The 16,148-nt window shown below is 45.4% G+C and overlaps 1 protein-coding gene across 3 annotated transcripts in view; it reads left to right on the top strand.

The window, feature by feature from the left end:
- Window positions 1-16,148, top strand: part of mob2a (MOB kinase activator 2a) — a 61,344-nt gene that overhangs the window by 12,741 nt on the left and 32,455 nt on the right. Inside the window, exon 1 of one of the 3 annotated variants that reach the window (XM_051380759.1) lies at window positions 12,394-12,666. The exons of 1 other annotated variant lie outside the window; for it this stretch is intronic. In XM_051380759.1, coding sequence (XP_051236719.1) covers window positions 12,629-12,666 — 38 coding nt within the window. In that variant the 5' untranslated portion in view covers window positions 12,394-12,628. Of the gene's footprint in view, window positions 1-12,393; window positions 12,667-15,690; window positions 16,077-16,148 lie in introns of those variants that run through there. One more of the 3 variants, XM_051380761.1, reaches the window with a different exon arrangement.

Here is a 16,148-nt window from a genome sequence, read left to right as displayed (position 1 = left end):
CATGACAGCCAACTGAGGGAGGGAGGGAGCAGACAGCATATGGGCAGAGATAGAGTGAGGGGAGGAGCGAGGGTGTAGCGCTGATGTCGAATGATCTTAAAACGTCCTTGTTAAGGAGTTAATTAAAACGTAATTGATGTAAAACACCCAAATCCACGCCCCTCAAATATCGCTCCGTGACGATGTGTCAAACCCGTTCAACCTAACAGTGAGGAAAATAACAGCGTCAGCAAATTGGACTGGCAGGTTTAGTAAACATAATAAACTCTTTTAATCAATTTTCCAGAAATAACTTTTCAGCAAACGTCTATTTGATCGATTCAGATACAGGTTTCACACAGGTGTTTACTCCAGAGGTGGACCATCTGAAGACCATGGCTGCACCTAATGATTACTTTCATTATACGTCTTATTTGTCTGATGAACAGATATTCCATAGACAATTATATAAAACAGAGAAAAGCTGCCAGTCTTCACATGTCGTAGGTGTTGTAATTGTTAAATGTAATACCTTTTAAAATCATGCACACAAAAACAGCTGAAGAATAAAAGTAGCTGTTACGCTCGTTGCCTGGAGGGGCCGCAAATGTTAAAATTGCATCAGCTATTACTTTCTTCACTTGACGGATGCAAGAACAACATCTCTGCATCTGCAGATCTAACACAGGCCCTTTGTGGACAACCTGCTAAACAGTAGTGTGTCACAAGCCGTCTCCATGAGGAGCTTCACATCTAAAAAAGGATGTGGAGGAGGAGGGAGATGTTTTCCAGAGTAGAGTTTGTCTTGGAATGAAGGCAAAGGAATAACCGAAAGAGAGCTGGTGTTCAGGGTCATCTGATTTCCGCTGCTGGGTTGGGGTCACTGTATGGGAGCTGCTGACAAGGCCTCCCAGGAGTGAGGCAGAACAGCTCAAGGCTGGACACAACACAAAAACACAAGAAGCACATCAGAGGATTTGACCCCTATAAGGCCTCTGATATCCCCTTGAGGAAGTGTGTGTGCGTGTGTGTGTGTGTGCGTGTGTGTGTCTGTAAACACAGATAAGTCTGACTGACTGAGGGTTTACATAGGGCAGCTCTGGGGAACATGCTCTGTCCGTGTGCTGTCCTATTCATACACACACTTCTGCACTTCATTATAACGCAGCCAGTGTCTGCCGTGATGGCACAACACTGGCCTTTTCTCCTCTGTTGTGTGCTCCCAGCCGCAGACCTGCTGAACGTGACCTTTCCAAAAGCCTTTCTAATCACCGGTGGACTCCGAGCTGGATGGCTCACGGTAAATACCAACACTGAGCCAACAGCCTGGTAGCATTAGGAGCTAGGTTAAAAGCTAGCTGCGCTTAAGACTGGCTGGGAGCGTGGGGTATTATGAGGAGTCCAGGAGTGTGGGAGCGAGGCCAGCAGCTCACTTTGCCACAGTTTAATCCAGGAAGCCAGGGGGAAGGAAGTTCCTTCTCACTGTCACATCCAACTCAATCTGTCTGTGACAAATTGCAATATTAATCTGAGAGGCATACTGTGTCTTTCTGTTTCTACAGTATCCTCACATGACTGTTTCACCATAAAATGTAATCTATTAGCAAGTTAACTAGCAAGCTGTGAGATTCTGTGAGTTTTGGGTTTTTTTAAATGATGAAATTGATGAAAACTGTTTATATTAGCCAAACTAAGGTATGGAAAAACCCATTTTGGTATTGCTATGTTAGGGCATTTAGCCATTTTGCTGTCTTTGCTTTTTTACATTGAACCAAACAATGCCGGCATAATGCCGCCCTAGTGTGTGTATTTTTTTTTTTTAAATAGATAGCTCAGGCGAGCTTTACTTTGAGAAGCTGCGGCCTCTATTCACTGACAAACTGTAACCAACGCTGTACATTTACTGCCAGACTGACAACCTCACTGCTCACTTTTTTTCTCTGGTCCGCTTCTCACACACACACATAAACTACACACACGTGTGTCCCGTCCTGCAGCCTCACCCTTTTCACACACACGCCGATTTGACTCTGTTACTACCTCTGCTGCCGGCTCAGAGGTGGAACAACAATGACCCGCCGGGCATGACAGCGCAAAAATTCCCACCGTGAACAGGCTGTGTTTGAAGGGCTTAAGTCTCTTTGGCCTACCCTTTCTTTACGGTTTCATCCTTAACCTTCCAATTTGATGTCCTCGGCCTTGTTTTCTGGTAGCCGTCTGAACCCATACTCCCAAAAGAGGTTTTCTACCCACAGTAGCTGCCTCCTATTGGAAGCCAGAGTGGACTGAGTCATATATCAGGGGGAGTGTGCCGAGCAGAACAGGCTACTACAGATTAGAGGTGAGAGGAGTGTGTGCTGATTTATTACCGGCTGTTAGCTGGTTAAATGAGGCTAAGTGAGCTGGCCATCTCTGGGAGGTGAGATGGAAGAGATTAGCCTACATAAAGAGCGATGGAGGGAGAAGATCTGTGAAGCAAACGGTGACTCCTGACTTCCTGTCTTTTGCATACCATTTCTCTTTATCTTTTCCCTCCTCTGCTCTGCAACCCTGCCCTTCTCTTCATTCCCGGCCTACGTGTCTCCCTCCCTAAGTGTCTCATGTTGCCTCTGCAAAGCTGCTCTGGTTATGTTGAGGCTTTTTTGAGAAGCCAACAATGTTCCCTGTGTTGTCTAATTATTATGCAACAAGTTAGTGTTTGTCATTGTCAGCACAGCTTGTTCTGTGTGCAGCATTGCAGCCCCGAGTTTTGCTTGGTCATATTCACATAACTAATATTCCACACGTCTAAACAGATCTGTATTTAAAAGTGCAGTTGAAATGGCTTATCTGTTGGGGAGGGATTCAATGCTGAGAGGGTCTTCATTTAGAGGAGTGTGAACAAGAAGGAATTGTTGCAGCTCTAAAAATAATATCCTAGCTTTTAGTCCACAGTAAGCATCAAACAAACACTGGATCCTACATTTCCCATTATGCAACTCTTTCATTTGTCTTCCCTTGCCTGATAAATGCCCATGTCATTCAAAAACCATGCTCCAGGAAGTACCGCAGGCTTTCTGTTATACATTTGTACTCCCAAAGCCAAAGCCAGGAGGCCAAGATAGGTGAAATGCTCATTAATCATCAGATTCCTTCCAACACTTTCAATACGGAGCCGTTGTGACCTTCTTGACTCTACTTCAAAAGCCAGCGTTTGACGAGAGCGACATAGGAATGGTAACGGTGTATCTATGGCTCTGGATGAGGCTATATGAGTTCAAACTCTGGTGGTTCTGGATATCCGCTCTGTAAGCTGTTTCATCCGCTGGATGATGTGTCAATTTGCACGTTTGTTTCGTGTGTGAGCGAGAGAGAATGAGAGCGAGTGAGAGACATTCCCCACATCCGTTTCCTCTCATAGAGGAACAGTAGGTCAGGGGTTTTGGTCCGCTCTGGTGAGTTCATGTGTCGCTCAGGGCCAGAGAGGGGGGGCAGAAATGCAGTGCGTGCAGATGGGACGTTTCTCCTAACTGAGGGGTATTTTTTGCAGCCTTGTTGAGGTGGTGGTGGTGGTGGTGACTCTTTCGTGTTAATGATAATTTTAGCCTTGTTGCATTAATTGAGGTTTGGTGCAGGGTGACAGGTCATAAGTCTTGGTTTGATATCTGTCTTTTTGTGGTCTCGGTCCTTCCCCCTGTTTTAACGTCATACCTGATTTAATTCCGGTTATCTGTGCTGTGGCTGCATGTTAGCTTGTTTGGCCTGGGTGTGTGTCCTCATTTACACCTGTATCCGTGCCTCTGTTTGCATATGGCCTCGTGTTGGGCTTGTGTGTGTGTGTGTGTGTGTGTGTGTGTGTGTGTGTGTGTGTGTGTGTGTGTGTGTGTGTGTGTGTGTGTGTGTGTGTGTGTGTGTGTGTGTGTGTGTGTGTGTGTGTGTGTGTGTGTGTGTGTGTGTGTGTGTGTGTGTTATGCCTTTACCTCCCTCTCTGCCCCACCCTGTACTGTAACGAGCTCTCCTTTCCTCCTCATTGTTCTGCCTCTCCCCCAAGCCTGGGAGTCTGGAGCAGGAGCTCGCAGGAAGTCTTCGTCACTCGTTGCGCCGAAGAGGAAAGCAAACAGTGAGATGCACAAACACAGGAAGCTCTGCTTACCTCATGCAGGGTCCAGCTGGGCGTCTGTCACTCTGCTCGGTTTATCAGAAAGCGGCAACGTGAGTGGCGTCTCTAGCCGCACGTGTCTTTCTCAGTCTTTCGGTCTCCTCCGTCTCGCTTAGTCGACGTGTCCCCTCTGCTGTGAATACCACTCTGGCTCTGTGCAGCTGCACTGCATGCCTGAATATCAGTAGTAAGCGTTTGTGTCTTCTGCAGTATTTTATATGTGTTAATTCGACAGTGTAATGAAGTGGCCTCTGGGAAAGTGCCATGTTTGAGCAGTTATCAACAGGAATGATAAAAATACCAGGAAATATACAAAGATCTCCATAGCTGCCGACATTGATCACAGTTTACATCCTGTCTGTCCCAGAAACTTTCATAACACACATAAATTCTTCATTGTGCTGCTTCTTTGCTCGGAGCAACTGACCTGGCCATATGGCTTCCTCTTGCCTTGCAATACAGTGAGACCTTCACTGAAGCTGGTACATTAGAGTTATCTATCGGAAGTGAGTCTCTAAGCAGCTGAAAGGTGAGCAGCTGTGGGCAAAGGTTGTTAGAGGTCACTGGTGTCTTCAAAGACTGTGCAGGGACTGGATAATGTACACTTTCGCGCACACACCGCTGCACACAACAGCTGTTACATAACTGCTGGCAGCTGTGGAGTGCACACTTCAGCAGTGTGTGTGTGTGTGTGTGTGTGTGTGTGTGTGTGTGTGGAGATAGGGAACCGTTTCCACTGTGGCGGTTAGCTACCTGGCTACGGTGTTTTTTAGTATCAGCTCAGAGCTGCAGGGACATGCTCAGTGTGTTCGAGCACGCTTTTCTGTGGCGTATTGTCACAAGTCTGAAGATTTGAATACATTAAAAGGAACGTCACTGCACATTTTCCTATCTTTTGAATTTGCCGTCAGGTTCAGCTCACAGCTCAGTGTTTGGTAATGCGGATCAGGGTGGATCACGTTAACACTGCTGTACAAATAGTAGAGAAATTGATCTAAAATGTTTGTTGTGTTGTTGTTTTTTTCTGCATCTGACATTTGAGGATATGACCCCAGAAAGTTCAGTTTTAGGATGTTTTGGTTACAGTGATAGTGAAGCGGTTGCATTTCTGATAAGTCACACATTGTTGCAGTTTCTAGATTACAGTTCATTGTGATTCATTACTTTGTTTTTCTTTGACTTAGCTGCAATAAAAAGTTTAAATAGTACCACCTAGGGCACTAAAGATGTTGAATTTATACATGATAAGGAATAAAATAATCCAGCCAAAATCAGTTACGGACCTTAATTCAGTCTGTCTGCATCCACAAGGTCATTTGCTGGTTGTCAGTTTTTAAAGTGTTAAAAGTCTGTGTATTTCTCTGAATGAGCCTGAAATAATAATAAATAAATAATAAAACTACCAAATCTATTAATACCCCTCTGTGAACCTCTGATGGAGATATGCATTGATTGGCCACCATTTTAACACTGAGTAAAACAATCAGCCCTGTGTGAAATCACTAAATAAGACTTTGAAAGTTATGGTTTGTGCTCGGACCCCAGGAAGGATAGCCTCTGTTTTGATTAAAGCAGATAAATCAAATGACACAAAAATGACCTTGAACATTACTGAAATGTCCTTGACCTTTCCTGGTGTGTTTTGGGGCCTTGTGATAGACATCTTAAGGAACTGTGTTTCTTTTTCCCACATGTTCAGTCTCTCTGTGGTTAGTAAACATGTGGCTGCCCGATCCTCTGCCCTGCCCTGCTCTAACAGCCTGTAGACTCTTCTTAGCTGTTCTGGTTTGACCAGCTTGCCAGGCTCTATTTTTTTTTTTTTTACACTCTTTCATCTTGTCTCTTAGCCATTAACACCACAGCCCCAGCTCAGGACCTCTCAGTCTTCTTCATCTGAAATGCACGCTGTTGTCTGTGTGTTGCAGCTCTCAAAACTGACTTCAAGGAGAATTGATGGTTTGCTTGTAAAATGAATGTGGTGTCTGTTTACCACAAGAGGGCAGCACACGTCCACTTCACATGACCGTCCAGCAGGCGGGAGCCTGCAACTGACTGGGGAGAAAATGCGTACCTGTCAGCAGTTGTGTAACTTTGTTTGATCAATCATATTGATTTTAGCAGGTCATATCAGTTCACTGTTTTCCAAGCGAGGGTGGTGTGTATTCAACCCTGTGTGTGTGTGTGTGTGTGTGTGTGTGTGTGTGTGTGTGTGTGTGTGTGTGTGTGTGTGTGTGTGTGTGTGTGTGTGTGTGTGTGTGGACAAGACAGGAAGCATTTTCAAAAAGAAAAGAGATGTAGGAGGCATAAAGAGAAATGCTGATAAAAGTAGAAAGAGTTCGGAAGAAGAGAAACGGGAAGAATAGGAGGGGGAATAGAGAGAGAGAAAGAGAGAGAGAGAGAGATCCAATGAGCATGAAATCAGATCTTGATGTTGCATAATCATGGCTTGCAGGCCTTCCCAGTGTGCATCGGGCTCCGTCGGCTCTTTCCAGTCCAGTATCACATGACTGTATCAAGCGGCTGCAGTATTAGACCAGCAGTACCAGTCCACCACCAGCCAGAGGCACACACAGCAATCAATAGTTTTGTTCTTCTCTGCGCTGAGGCACACTCTCTTTTTAATTTACTTTATTTTTTTATTTTCAAGTGAAGGTTAGGAGGTCATTTGTGTTTATCCAAAACCCGGGTCTGAATATTTGGATATTCAAATGATTTTTCAGTGGCTGCCCGCTGCAGTCATTCGATGCTAAAGGACACACTGATGGTTTATGCCTTCATCCCATCCTCTCGTCTTAAGTTTTTAAGGTTTCCCATTAATGTAAAACCTCTCTCCGGGATTTATTTTTCTTCACTGAAGGCTATGCTTTGAGGAAAAAGCCCCAGAAGCTTTTAAATGTGTTCTTAAAATTGTACATTTTCTCCACAAAGGATCCTCTGGGTGCTCAGAGAGCCAACAAGTCGCCCTAGTGGTTTTGTTGCCACCACAGGCCTCTCCTCCTCGTCTCCCTCCATTCTTAACGTGCCCTCAATGTCTTTCACATACCGGCAATGCCACACGTCACTGTGGCTTCAGCGCTGCTTTCCTTCTCCTCCCTTCCCGTGTCTTTTTCTTTCATCTTTTTTTAATCTTCTATCCTCAGCTCCCTTCCATCACTGGTGCAAAGCCTTTATTCACATGCCAGCAATACCAGACTGCATACCAGTCAACAGGACATCAGTGACTGCCTATACCTCTGCCTGCAGGTTATCAGCCCGGCCCTGCTGCCTTTCTCTCATCGCTGCTTGTCAGCCATCAGCACAACTCACTTAGCACAGCAGCCCCTCAGAGAAAGAATGAGAAAGTGGAGATGCTATTCTGTTTTTTCCACTCCGTTGGTGCAATATTTCTGGTTAACAGTAGGTGGCATCATTGTCCCACCATCCTCAGCAGCTCCCCATGTCAGTGCTTCACCTCTGGTTTGATATGTGAGCCCATAAGACAAAGCAGTGTCCATCATGACTCCCTGGTCACAGGATGGATGTGGAAAGTGCTCACAGTTCAAACAATGAATGATTTTTTAATTTGAGAGGCATATAGCCAAAAAACAATCAGAATTACACAAGGAAATTACACATAAAAGTCTAAATAGTCTCCACACTGCCAGGATTTAATAATGAACCCTTTTTGTTTCATTTAATTATTTTGTTGAACTAAAAGTAGTTAAACCTAAATATGTTGTAGATTAAAAATACACTAATCATCCTATAAAATGCCCAGCTTGTTTTTATTTTTTAATTCATAAAGTTAACTCCCTCCAGGCTCCTTAAATGCAAACTCTGAAGAAAAAAAGTTTTATTTTCATTGTCTAATATTGTAAAATCCATAGATCTTCCATATTCTGTCAGACCAACAGTCCAAAACATGAATATATATTCAAGTTTACAATCATAGAAGGCTAAGAAAATCTGCAAACACTAACATTTGAGAGGATAAAAGAAGTGAATTTGGTCCAGTGTGTAACATTTACAATGATCTATGGGCAGAAATGGAGAATAATATGCTTAACGTTTTCATCAGATATAGATCTACAATCACCTGAACGTTGTGTTTTTGTTACCTTTTACTGAACCGTTTTATTTACAGATGCTGCGGTTCGTCGTCCACTGTTTCTACAGTGGGTCTAGATAGGGCCATTCGTGTTTATTGCAAATTTCGCAGCCACCATAGTTTCTCCTTCATGCTTGGAAGTGGAAAGTGAAGCGAGGGGGTTGTAATCTGCAACTACACCACTAGATGCCACTAAATCCTACACACTGGACCTTTTAATGATTAATCAGTTGTCAAAAATAGTTGCAGATAGTTAATTTTCTGTTGATCTACTAATCTATAAATAAACTAATCATTTCAGCTCTAAAGGACATTAACATAGCGTCTTTAAATTAAAGCATAAAAAGGTACTTTTTTTCTTTTTCTTTTACAACTTGGATGGTTTTCCAAAGCCAGCACTGAACTTCACATTCTCAAAATGCCTGAGCAGTGATCAGTGCATGGGTAAGGTTGCATTTCATTTCCTGGAATTTAAATTTAAAACCAAGGCTGTCTAGTTATAGAAAGATAATACTGATTGGGTGCAGAGCCCAGAAATACCCAGACATAACATTTGCCTTTGGAGGGGCAACCAGGAGACATTTGAGAAAATGTCAACATCATCCTTATTTCACACTTAATTAACTCTAATGTTATGAGCTTTTATACACTCAGATTCACTGAGGTTAACTCTGAAACGTGAGTTATGCTGGCGTCCCCTCAATATAGGCCAGGCTGTATGTGACGGACGGACACACACAGACAGACTGACCGACTCCTGGCGTCGCCCAGCCTGGCCGTATATATAGGCCCTTTCATACTGCTCCCCTTGGACTGGCCCCAGCATACATATACCTCTAACTGTGCTCAGTGTGTGTTTGTTTGTGTGTGCTCAGACATATTTAGGGTGTGCGAGTGAGAGAAACAGTACGTTCTTGGTACTTGGCAGCAAGGTTCTATGTAAATGAAATTGCGTAATACACACATGGTTTTGTAAGATTAATCTTTTCTTCTGTTTTTTGATATTACAGCAAATGTGTGTGTGTGTGTGTGTGTGTGTGTGTGTGTGTGTGTGTGGTGTGTGTGTGTGTGTGTGTGCTTTCTGTCAGTATCACCTCTGTGCTGGGGAACTTGGCGCATGCAGTGACATGGTCTCTCTAAAGCTCTCCTCTCATGCATGAACTCAAGTTGCTGGAGCCACAGTAGAGTGTGTGTGTGTGTGTGTGTTCATTTGTGTGTCTTTGTGCACTGCGGTCCAGCGTTTTGACTCTGTGCAATGTATTCCTGGAAAGCGTGTGTAGGAGTGGAGGGGCCTGGGCTATTCCACAGCCACACTTCAGCCAGCGATGACTGTTTTTTGGAAGCTTCCCTGTCACTGGGAACGAGGCAAAGAAAAGAGTTTAAGAGTATTTTATTCTTCATATCAACACCTTCGCAGGAAATCTGCAGCTGCCTCCTTAGAAGTGTTCCATTAGTATGCACGGACACGCACTTAAAGTTCACATCGTTCGTGCACCGGTAGGAGGAATGAGCTGGATGGACGACAGAAGGGGAGAAGATAAAGAGGGGTGGACACGGGGGGCTCATGATGCATGGAGAAAGAGACTTGAATAGAAAAAGGATTGCGAAAGAAGCAAGAAATTAACTCAAATTACCTTAATGAAGGGGCTGCAAAAGGAGCAATAAAATCAAGGGGCAGTTAAGGTGCAGGAAGGAGGAATGGATTGAGACTGAATAGGAGGAGAGAAGGGGGGGGGGGGGGGTGTTTGAACTGCATCAATAAAGCTCAGGCTAATTGTGCCTCTGGTATGCAGTGTTCATCTTCTTTGCCTTCCTCCCTTTTTTGACTCCTCTACTCCAATCTTCTCATCTTCTGTTAACCCTCTTCCTCCCATAGTCCTCTTCCTCCTCCTGAACTCCCATCATCTTCCTCCTCCTCCTCCTCCTCCTCCTCCTCCTCCTCCTCCTCCTCTCCCCCCTCCAGTGGCTGTTGTGTAACTCTGCAGTGACTAACTGAGCAGCAGCAGCAGCGGCGGCGGTGCGATTGATCAGCAGTTCTGGTGCCAGGCTGCTCTTACTGTAATAAACGAGCTTGGAGCCATTGAAACCAACCCTGAGTGCTTTTGCGGGAGTAGAGGAATCACACACACACACACACACACACTCTCTGCACCGCACTCCCATGATGTAATGCTGAATAACCCTGAATGCTCTTAAACTTACCGCTTGCCTGGATTCATCATTTTGAGCTTCTCTCTGCTTTAATCCCTCCAGACCTATACACACAAAAGTTAATGAGACATTTTATTTTATTATTAGTTTTTTTTTTTTTTTTTGGTGGACATGGTGTTCTCAGGATTCTTTGAACTGGATGTTCACGCTTAGATGAGCTGAGATCCGTTTAATTAATCTCTGTTGTTAGCATTATGGAGATGATTTGTAGTTTTAGTGCTGTCAGTAGAAAGTTGTTCCTTTTACCTTCCAGATAGCTTCGTAAAAAGTTCTAAAAACTTAATTTTAGGGGGTGTCTTGACAAGTTCAAGCTACTAAAACATATTACATGTAACCATAAACATTATCTTTTTAACATTATTAGTTTGGGACCCTTGTTGCACGTCTTTCTCCTTTTCCCAGGGCTTCCTCAACTGGCTGTAAGAAAAGCACATCTGGTCTTTCCATTTTTCACTCTTTGTGGTCTGGCCCTCTCCTCAACATATTCCCACTCTCCCTTTCTCCCCATCCATCTATCTTTTCTCTTCTCCAGGTCTTCTGCACCAACTTTTTTTTTTTTTTAATCCCGTACCATACAAATCCAAACTTGACAAAACAAGAGCTTTGGACATAGCTGCCTCTAGTGTACACACATCCAGCGCAGGCAGCTTGCAACCCCCTCTCCCCGGGGGCATTGCATACACACTTGTCCTGAGGCTAGCTGGAGGGAGGCAGCTGGGTGCGGCGATAAAAATCACACTTTATCATTGTAAAGCAATTCCAGCGTCACCTCTGTGTCTGCTCAAAGTCACTTGGAGTTATTCTTCCTGTCATTTACTCCACATTTTAACATTCCTGCAACTCATTTCATTGTCAGTCCTCACAGTGTTTGTCAGAGAGGATGCTGAAAATGCTGCATAGCACGGATATTGCTCACTAGCCAGCCAGTGATTATGGTCCATTGTTATTAGTCTCTTGACCATTGTCCTCACAGTAAGCACCTGGAGTGAGGTCAGGAGTTCATTGGTCCAGTAGTGGCAGATTAAGTAGGTAGACCGCCAGTTGTATCATCATTACCAGGCAAACAATCACCTGTACAATTATTTTGAAGTATCAAACGTATAACTCCCAGGAAGCCATTATTTCTTTCTTTATTAAACCACATCATTTTATAATCCATCCTACTTTAATCCAGCAGTGTATTTGCTAATTAATTCCCCTGGAGTTTAGGCTTGTTTACCAGCTTCATGGGGTGTAAAGTGAGCACATGTGTGTCCATTGGAAAGACACACACACACACATATATACTTGGAAGGGCTACTTTGGATTTAAATGGCATTAATGGATCCTCAGACCTATTCTTAGCCTCAAATCTGTCTCACCCCGCAGGCGTTGACAAGAGCTGCGTTGGGGTGGAGGAGTCTGGTTTGTGTTCAGCATATGGAGGAATATAGATGTGTGTGTGTGTGTGTGTGTACATATATATAGCTCCTCAGATAGGAAACGCTGTTGAAACACGAGAGCCTCCTCAGGACTATGAATGGAGAGAAGGAAACTGGCTCGCATCGATAACCATTCTTCATAAAAGGCATCACCGGCTTGTAAATGTGTGTTTTTGTGTTGCTTTTAGTTCGGTTTTATGTCGCCGAACCGAGCCGGAGGTCGGAGGAGGGGATGTAGGTGTGGACAGTGAAAGAAAAGCTTCACATTTTTTTTGTATGAGGGGGGGGGTTAAAACGCGGTGATTTACGTCAGCGAGGCTGTGTGGACACAAAGCCTCCACCAGACTCTGTGTTAATATCACGAGATTTATTTATCTCTCTCTTCCCCCCACTTCAACTTGTATCGCTCCGCGCCGCACGCATGTCGCCGATACGGGCTTGTTGTTTCTTGTTTTAAGCGAAACGACTGCAGTCTGAAAAAGACTCGTTAACCCTGCCCCAACGGAAACTAAACCGAGAGGGGGGGGGACCAGAGGAGGAGGAGGAGAAGGAAAGAGGGGAGGTCTGGGAAGAACCGTAGAAAAGATAAAGAGAAAGGTGTTGGAGGAGTGAGAGAAGACTGCAAGGAGCAACTCCGTATTGTTCCGCGTTTGTTTGTTCTGCAGCCGTCCACAGAGAGAGAGAGAGAGAGAGGGGGAGAGAAAGAGAGAGGTTTGTTTCTTTCGGGGTGCGACAGAAAAGCTTGAAACGCCGTCAATTCTGGATTTCTTCATCCGCTTCCTGTCGTCCAGGATGAGGTTTAAAAGGAACGGGTCCTATACGCTAAATAGGTAAGAGGCTGGTGTAACGTGAGCAGCGGTAACTTATTAATGTGTTATCCATATGGAGAGGTGGTGGAGGGAGGGAGGGAGGGAGGGAGGGTAGGGGAGGACAGCACGTTTTGTTGTATGCTGAGCTCATAAATCAGTTCACTTTCTCGGTGTGTATTTCCATGGAGGCTTACAGTGCTGCTCATACTGGCTTTATAGTGTTTATGGTGATATGTCTCCTACCATATCTTCAACAGTACCAATGGAGGGCTTTATATGTTTATATATATATATATATATATGTTTAATGCAATATTCTGCACACAAACTGCAACTGCCACCGTTGGAGGCGAGCTATTTTATTGTGATTGGACTTGAACATGCAGTTATTTATAATAGCAAATCTACAGTATATTGCCTCTGCCCCCCCCCGACACAGGATGATGCCTCATCGGGCTTTGATAATATGTCAATTCAAGTCAAGGGTCCCCCGTTTCACCAGTGTGGCGCCCACGTGTAGTTCAGTCTGTGAGACTGGATGAAAAACCTGTCTGACTCACTTTAAGGACGTTGGGGGGGGCTCCTTCTTTTGTTTCCTTTCTTGCATTTAGGAAAAGAGCAAAATGATCTCTCCCCTTGTCTTTATCTTTCTCCCTCCTTCCCCTCCACACAAATCCCCCCCCTTGCTGTCCCATCACCCCTAGCAACTTTGTATGTGTGTTGCAGGGTGAATGATGTGTGTGTGTGCGCGTGTGTGCGTGCGCCTCTCTTTCCCCCCCTTAACCCACTTTCTCATGACATGATTGCAACAGCCTCTATTCATATCCTGGTGTTTCTAAACCCGGTCACGAGTCGGGTCTTTCCCCTGCTGAGGGGTTCAGTCTCTCTCTCTCTCTCTCTCTCTCTCTCTCTCTCTCTCTTTATTGTGTTATCTCTCCAAGTCACAAGTTTATAGGAAAAATTCTTTCTTTGTCTCGCTGCTGTCTGCCCACCAAGTCACAAAGCTTTCTTGAATTCAGCCCATATAACCGTTAGAGCGGATGTCTTGCTTTTATTGTTTGTCTGGATTTTGTGATAAGGCCCCAAAGTTGGAGGAAGTACACAGGCACACACACACACACACACACACGGACACGTGAAGAAAGCGACAGTTGATTTAATGGCAGTTTCACTTCTTACACTTTTCCACCGGCACTCCTTTTCCTCTTTGCCTTGTAGAAGGGCAAATGGCATTCTGCTGTACTTGACACACACAAAACCCACATCCTGACTTTTAGGTACCGAAACACAAAGGCAGCTAATGAGAGCCAAACACCCACACAGGCGGAACAATGTGAGAACCATGTTATCGCCCCGTACCCCCTCCTCTCTTCCTCGCCTTTCTGATCTCACTTAGGAAGCGTGTGCAAGAAAAGTGCGTATGACTATCACCCCCCCCCCCTTCCTTCCTTTGTGTGTGTGCATTCACATCTGTGTGTGTGTGTGTGTGTGTGTGTGCAGGTGAGAGGGATGAGGTAATTAAGCAGTGAAAGAGGAGGCCTTTTAGCTGCAGCTCCTGGTGACAGGCCTCCAGGGAGGAGGAGGAGGAGGAGGAGGAGGAGGAGGAGGAGGTGGTGGTGGTATTTGAGGAGGGAGGGAGGGGTGACGTCATGGGATGTGAAAAAATGCTTCGCCCGGGCTGCTGCAGTTTGTCTTTGTCATCTTTTTATCTCAGAAAGAAGTAGGAGAGGGAGGACGTGCAGCGTTGCCCTGCTGTGTCGTCTGAAGTTTGTGTGCAGCGGGGTTGGGTGGAAATATCTGCCAGCTCTGGCTCCTTAAATCCATCACTGTTAAAGGAGCTCTTTGATAAGTTGGTGACAGAATAAGAACAGAACCATTCCCTGCGGTTGCTACATAACTGCCGTCATCCGAAGGTGACTGTCGCCTCTGCCTCTGTCGTTCTTTTTTTCCTCACGGGCTGCAGTCATTTGTTTTCTCTGAACAGAGCAGAGTCAGCCCGTTTGACATTGAGCCTCAGTGGTGTCGGCTGCCTTCGTCATGGTCGGTTAATCCTGTGCTGGTGTCTGTCGAGTCCGCCGCTGACTGCAGCTTTCGATTACAGCATCACACGCCACCTGACCACTGCAGCCCTCGCGTGCGTTGTCTGCCCGTGTGTTTTGATCTGTAAAGAAGGAAGTGACTAGCAGAGGGCAAAAGAAAGTGATTGCTCTTATTGAACGAATGCAGGGGGAAGAGATGTAACGAAGCCCATAATTCACTCTGTGTCCTTCACCTTATTTGCCCACACCATAACAACAGGACTCTGCAGTGATTGGCTCGCTTCCTGGGGGCTTGTCTCTGCGCTAGCCCCTCCCACCCGGTACTGCTGCATCATTTGTGTGAATGAAGAGTCACAGTTGTTGTATACGTGCGCGAAACGGTGTACATCCCGTGCCGCATGTTCATTCGCTCGTTTAGCCTCTCCTCGGTGTTTACTTAAGAGTTGACAGTTAGCCGTCTGCTGTGTTTAACATGGTCACGTTATCCCTCCATGTGCAAAATGCATGTAGAGGCTGTCAGCTCGCTGCACTGATTAACTTTCCAGAGAGGTTTGACAGGATTTGGCTCCGACTCGGATTTAGCAAACAGAGCGTGTTTGGTCTGTGTGAGCGATGGGTGGAGATAGGATGTTTAGCCCTTGTTTAGGATGTATACAGATCGCTGAGATTTCTGCCTCCCAGGGATTGTTCTCTCTCTCTCTCTCTCTCTCTCTCTCTCTCTCTCTCTCTCTCTCTCTCTCTCTCTCTCTCTCTCTCTCTCACTGTGTCTCTCACTGTGTCCATCTCGCTCTCTCTTTTCTCCTCTGCAGTCCACCCTGTGCTGCCCAGCAGTCAGCAGTTTGTTTATGGGACTCTGTTTGCCAAGCTAATCTTCCCGCCTTTCAAGTGAGAGCCAGCAAAGTGAACGAGAGAGAGAGAAAGAGAGAGGCAGAGAGGGAGGGAGAGAGAGAGAGAGAGAGGGAGAGGGAGAGGGAGAGAGAGAGTGAAAGTGAGGCAGGCAGTTGCAGTAGTTGGACAGGAGAGAGAAAGAGAAACATGCTCAGAGAAGTGTGTCTGGTTTTGTGATTTCTTTTGTTTTTGTTTTGAAAGTGAATTTCGCCGTGTTTGTTGGGTTGACTCTCTGAAAGGCCTCCGTCGGCCAGTCCATCCGTCTGTCCGTCCTGCGTAGAAAGAAAAACCTGCATTAAAGTCAGAGGCCGATTCAGTAGCTGCATGATTACACAAGGTGCTATGCTGGAGCTGCTGCACCTGTAGCCGGGTTTGCAAGAGAGGAGCGGAGACTGGGAGGTGAAGGGGAGGAAGGGTGCTGTGGGTCGGAGCCTCGTCACCCCAGCTCTGCTTCACCAACGACTGGATGGGGGTTCTGGTGTGCTGCGACTGCTTCTTCTATCGGTAGTTAACCAAGTCACTGTTACTCTTTTTTCCTTTCCGTGACCTTTTCCTTCCTCTTTGCTGTTGTTGCTG

This window comes from Dicentrarchus labrax, unplaced genomic scaffold (assembly GCF_905237075.1).
Source record: "Dicentrarchus labrax unplaced genomic scaffold, dlabrax2021, whole genome shotgun sequence".
Taxonomy (NCBI): Eukaryota; Metazoa; Chordata; class Actinopteri; family Moronidae; genus Dicentrarchus; species Dicentrarchus labrax.
The sequence above is the reverse complement of the archived record's forward strand: the minus strand, read 5'-3'. Positions and strand labels throughout refer to the sequence as shown.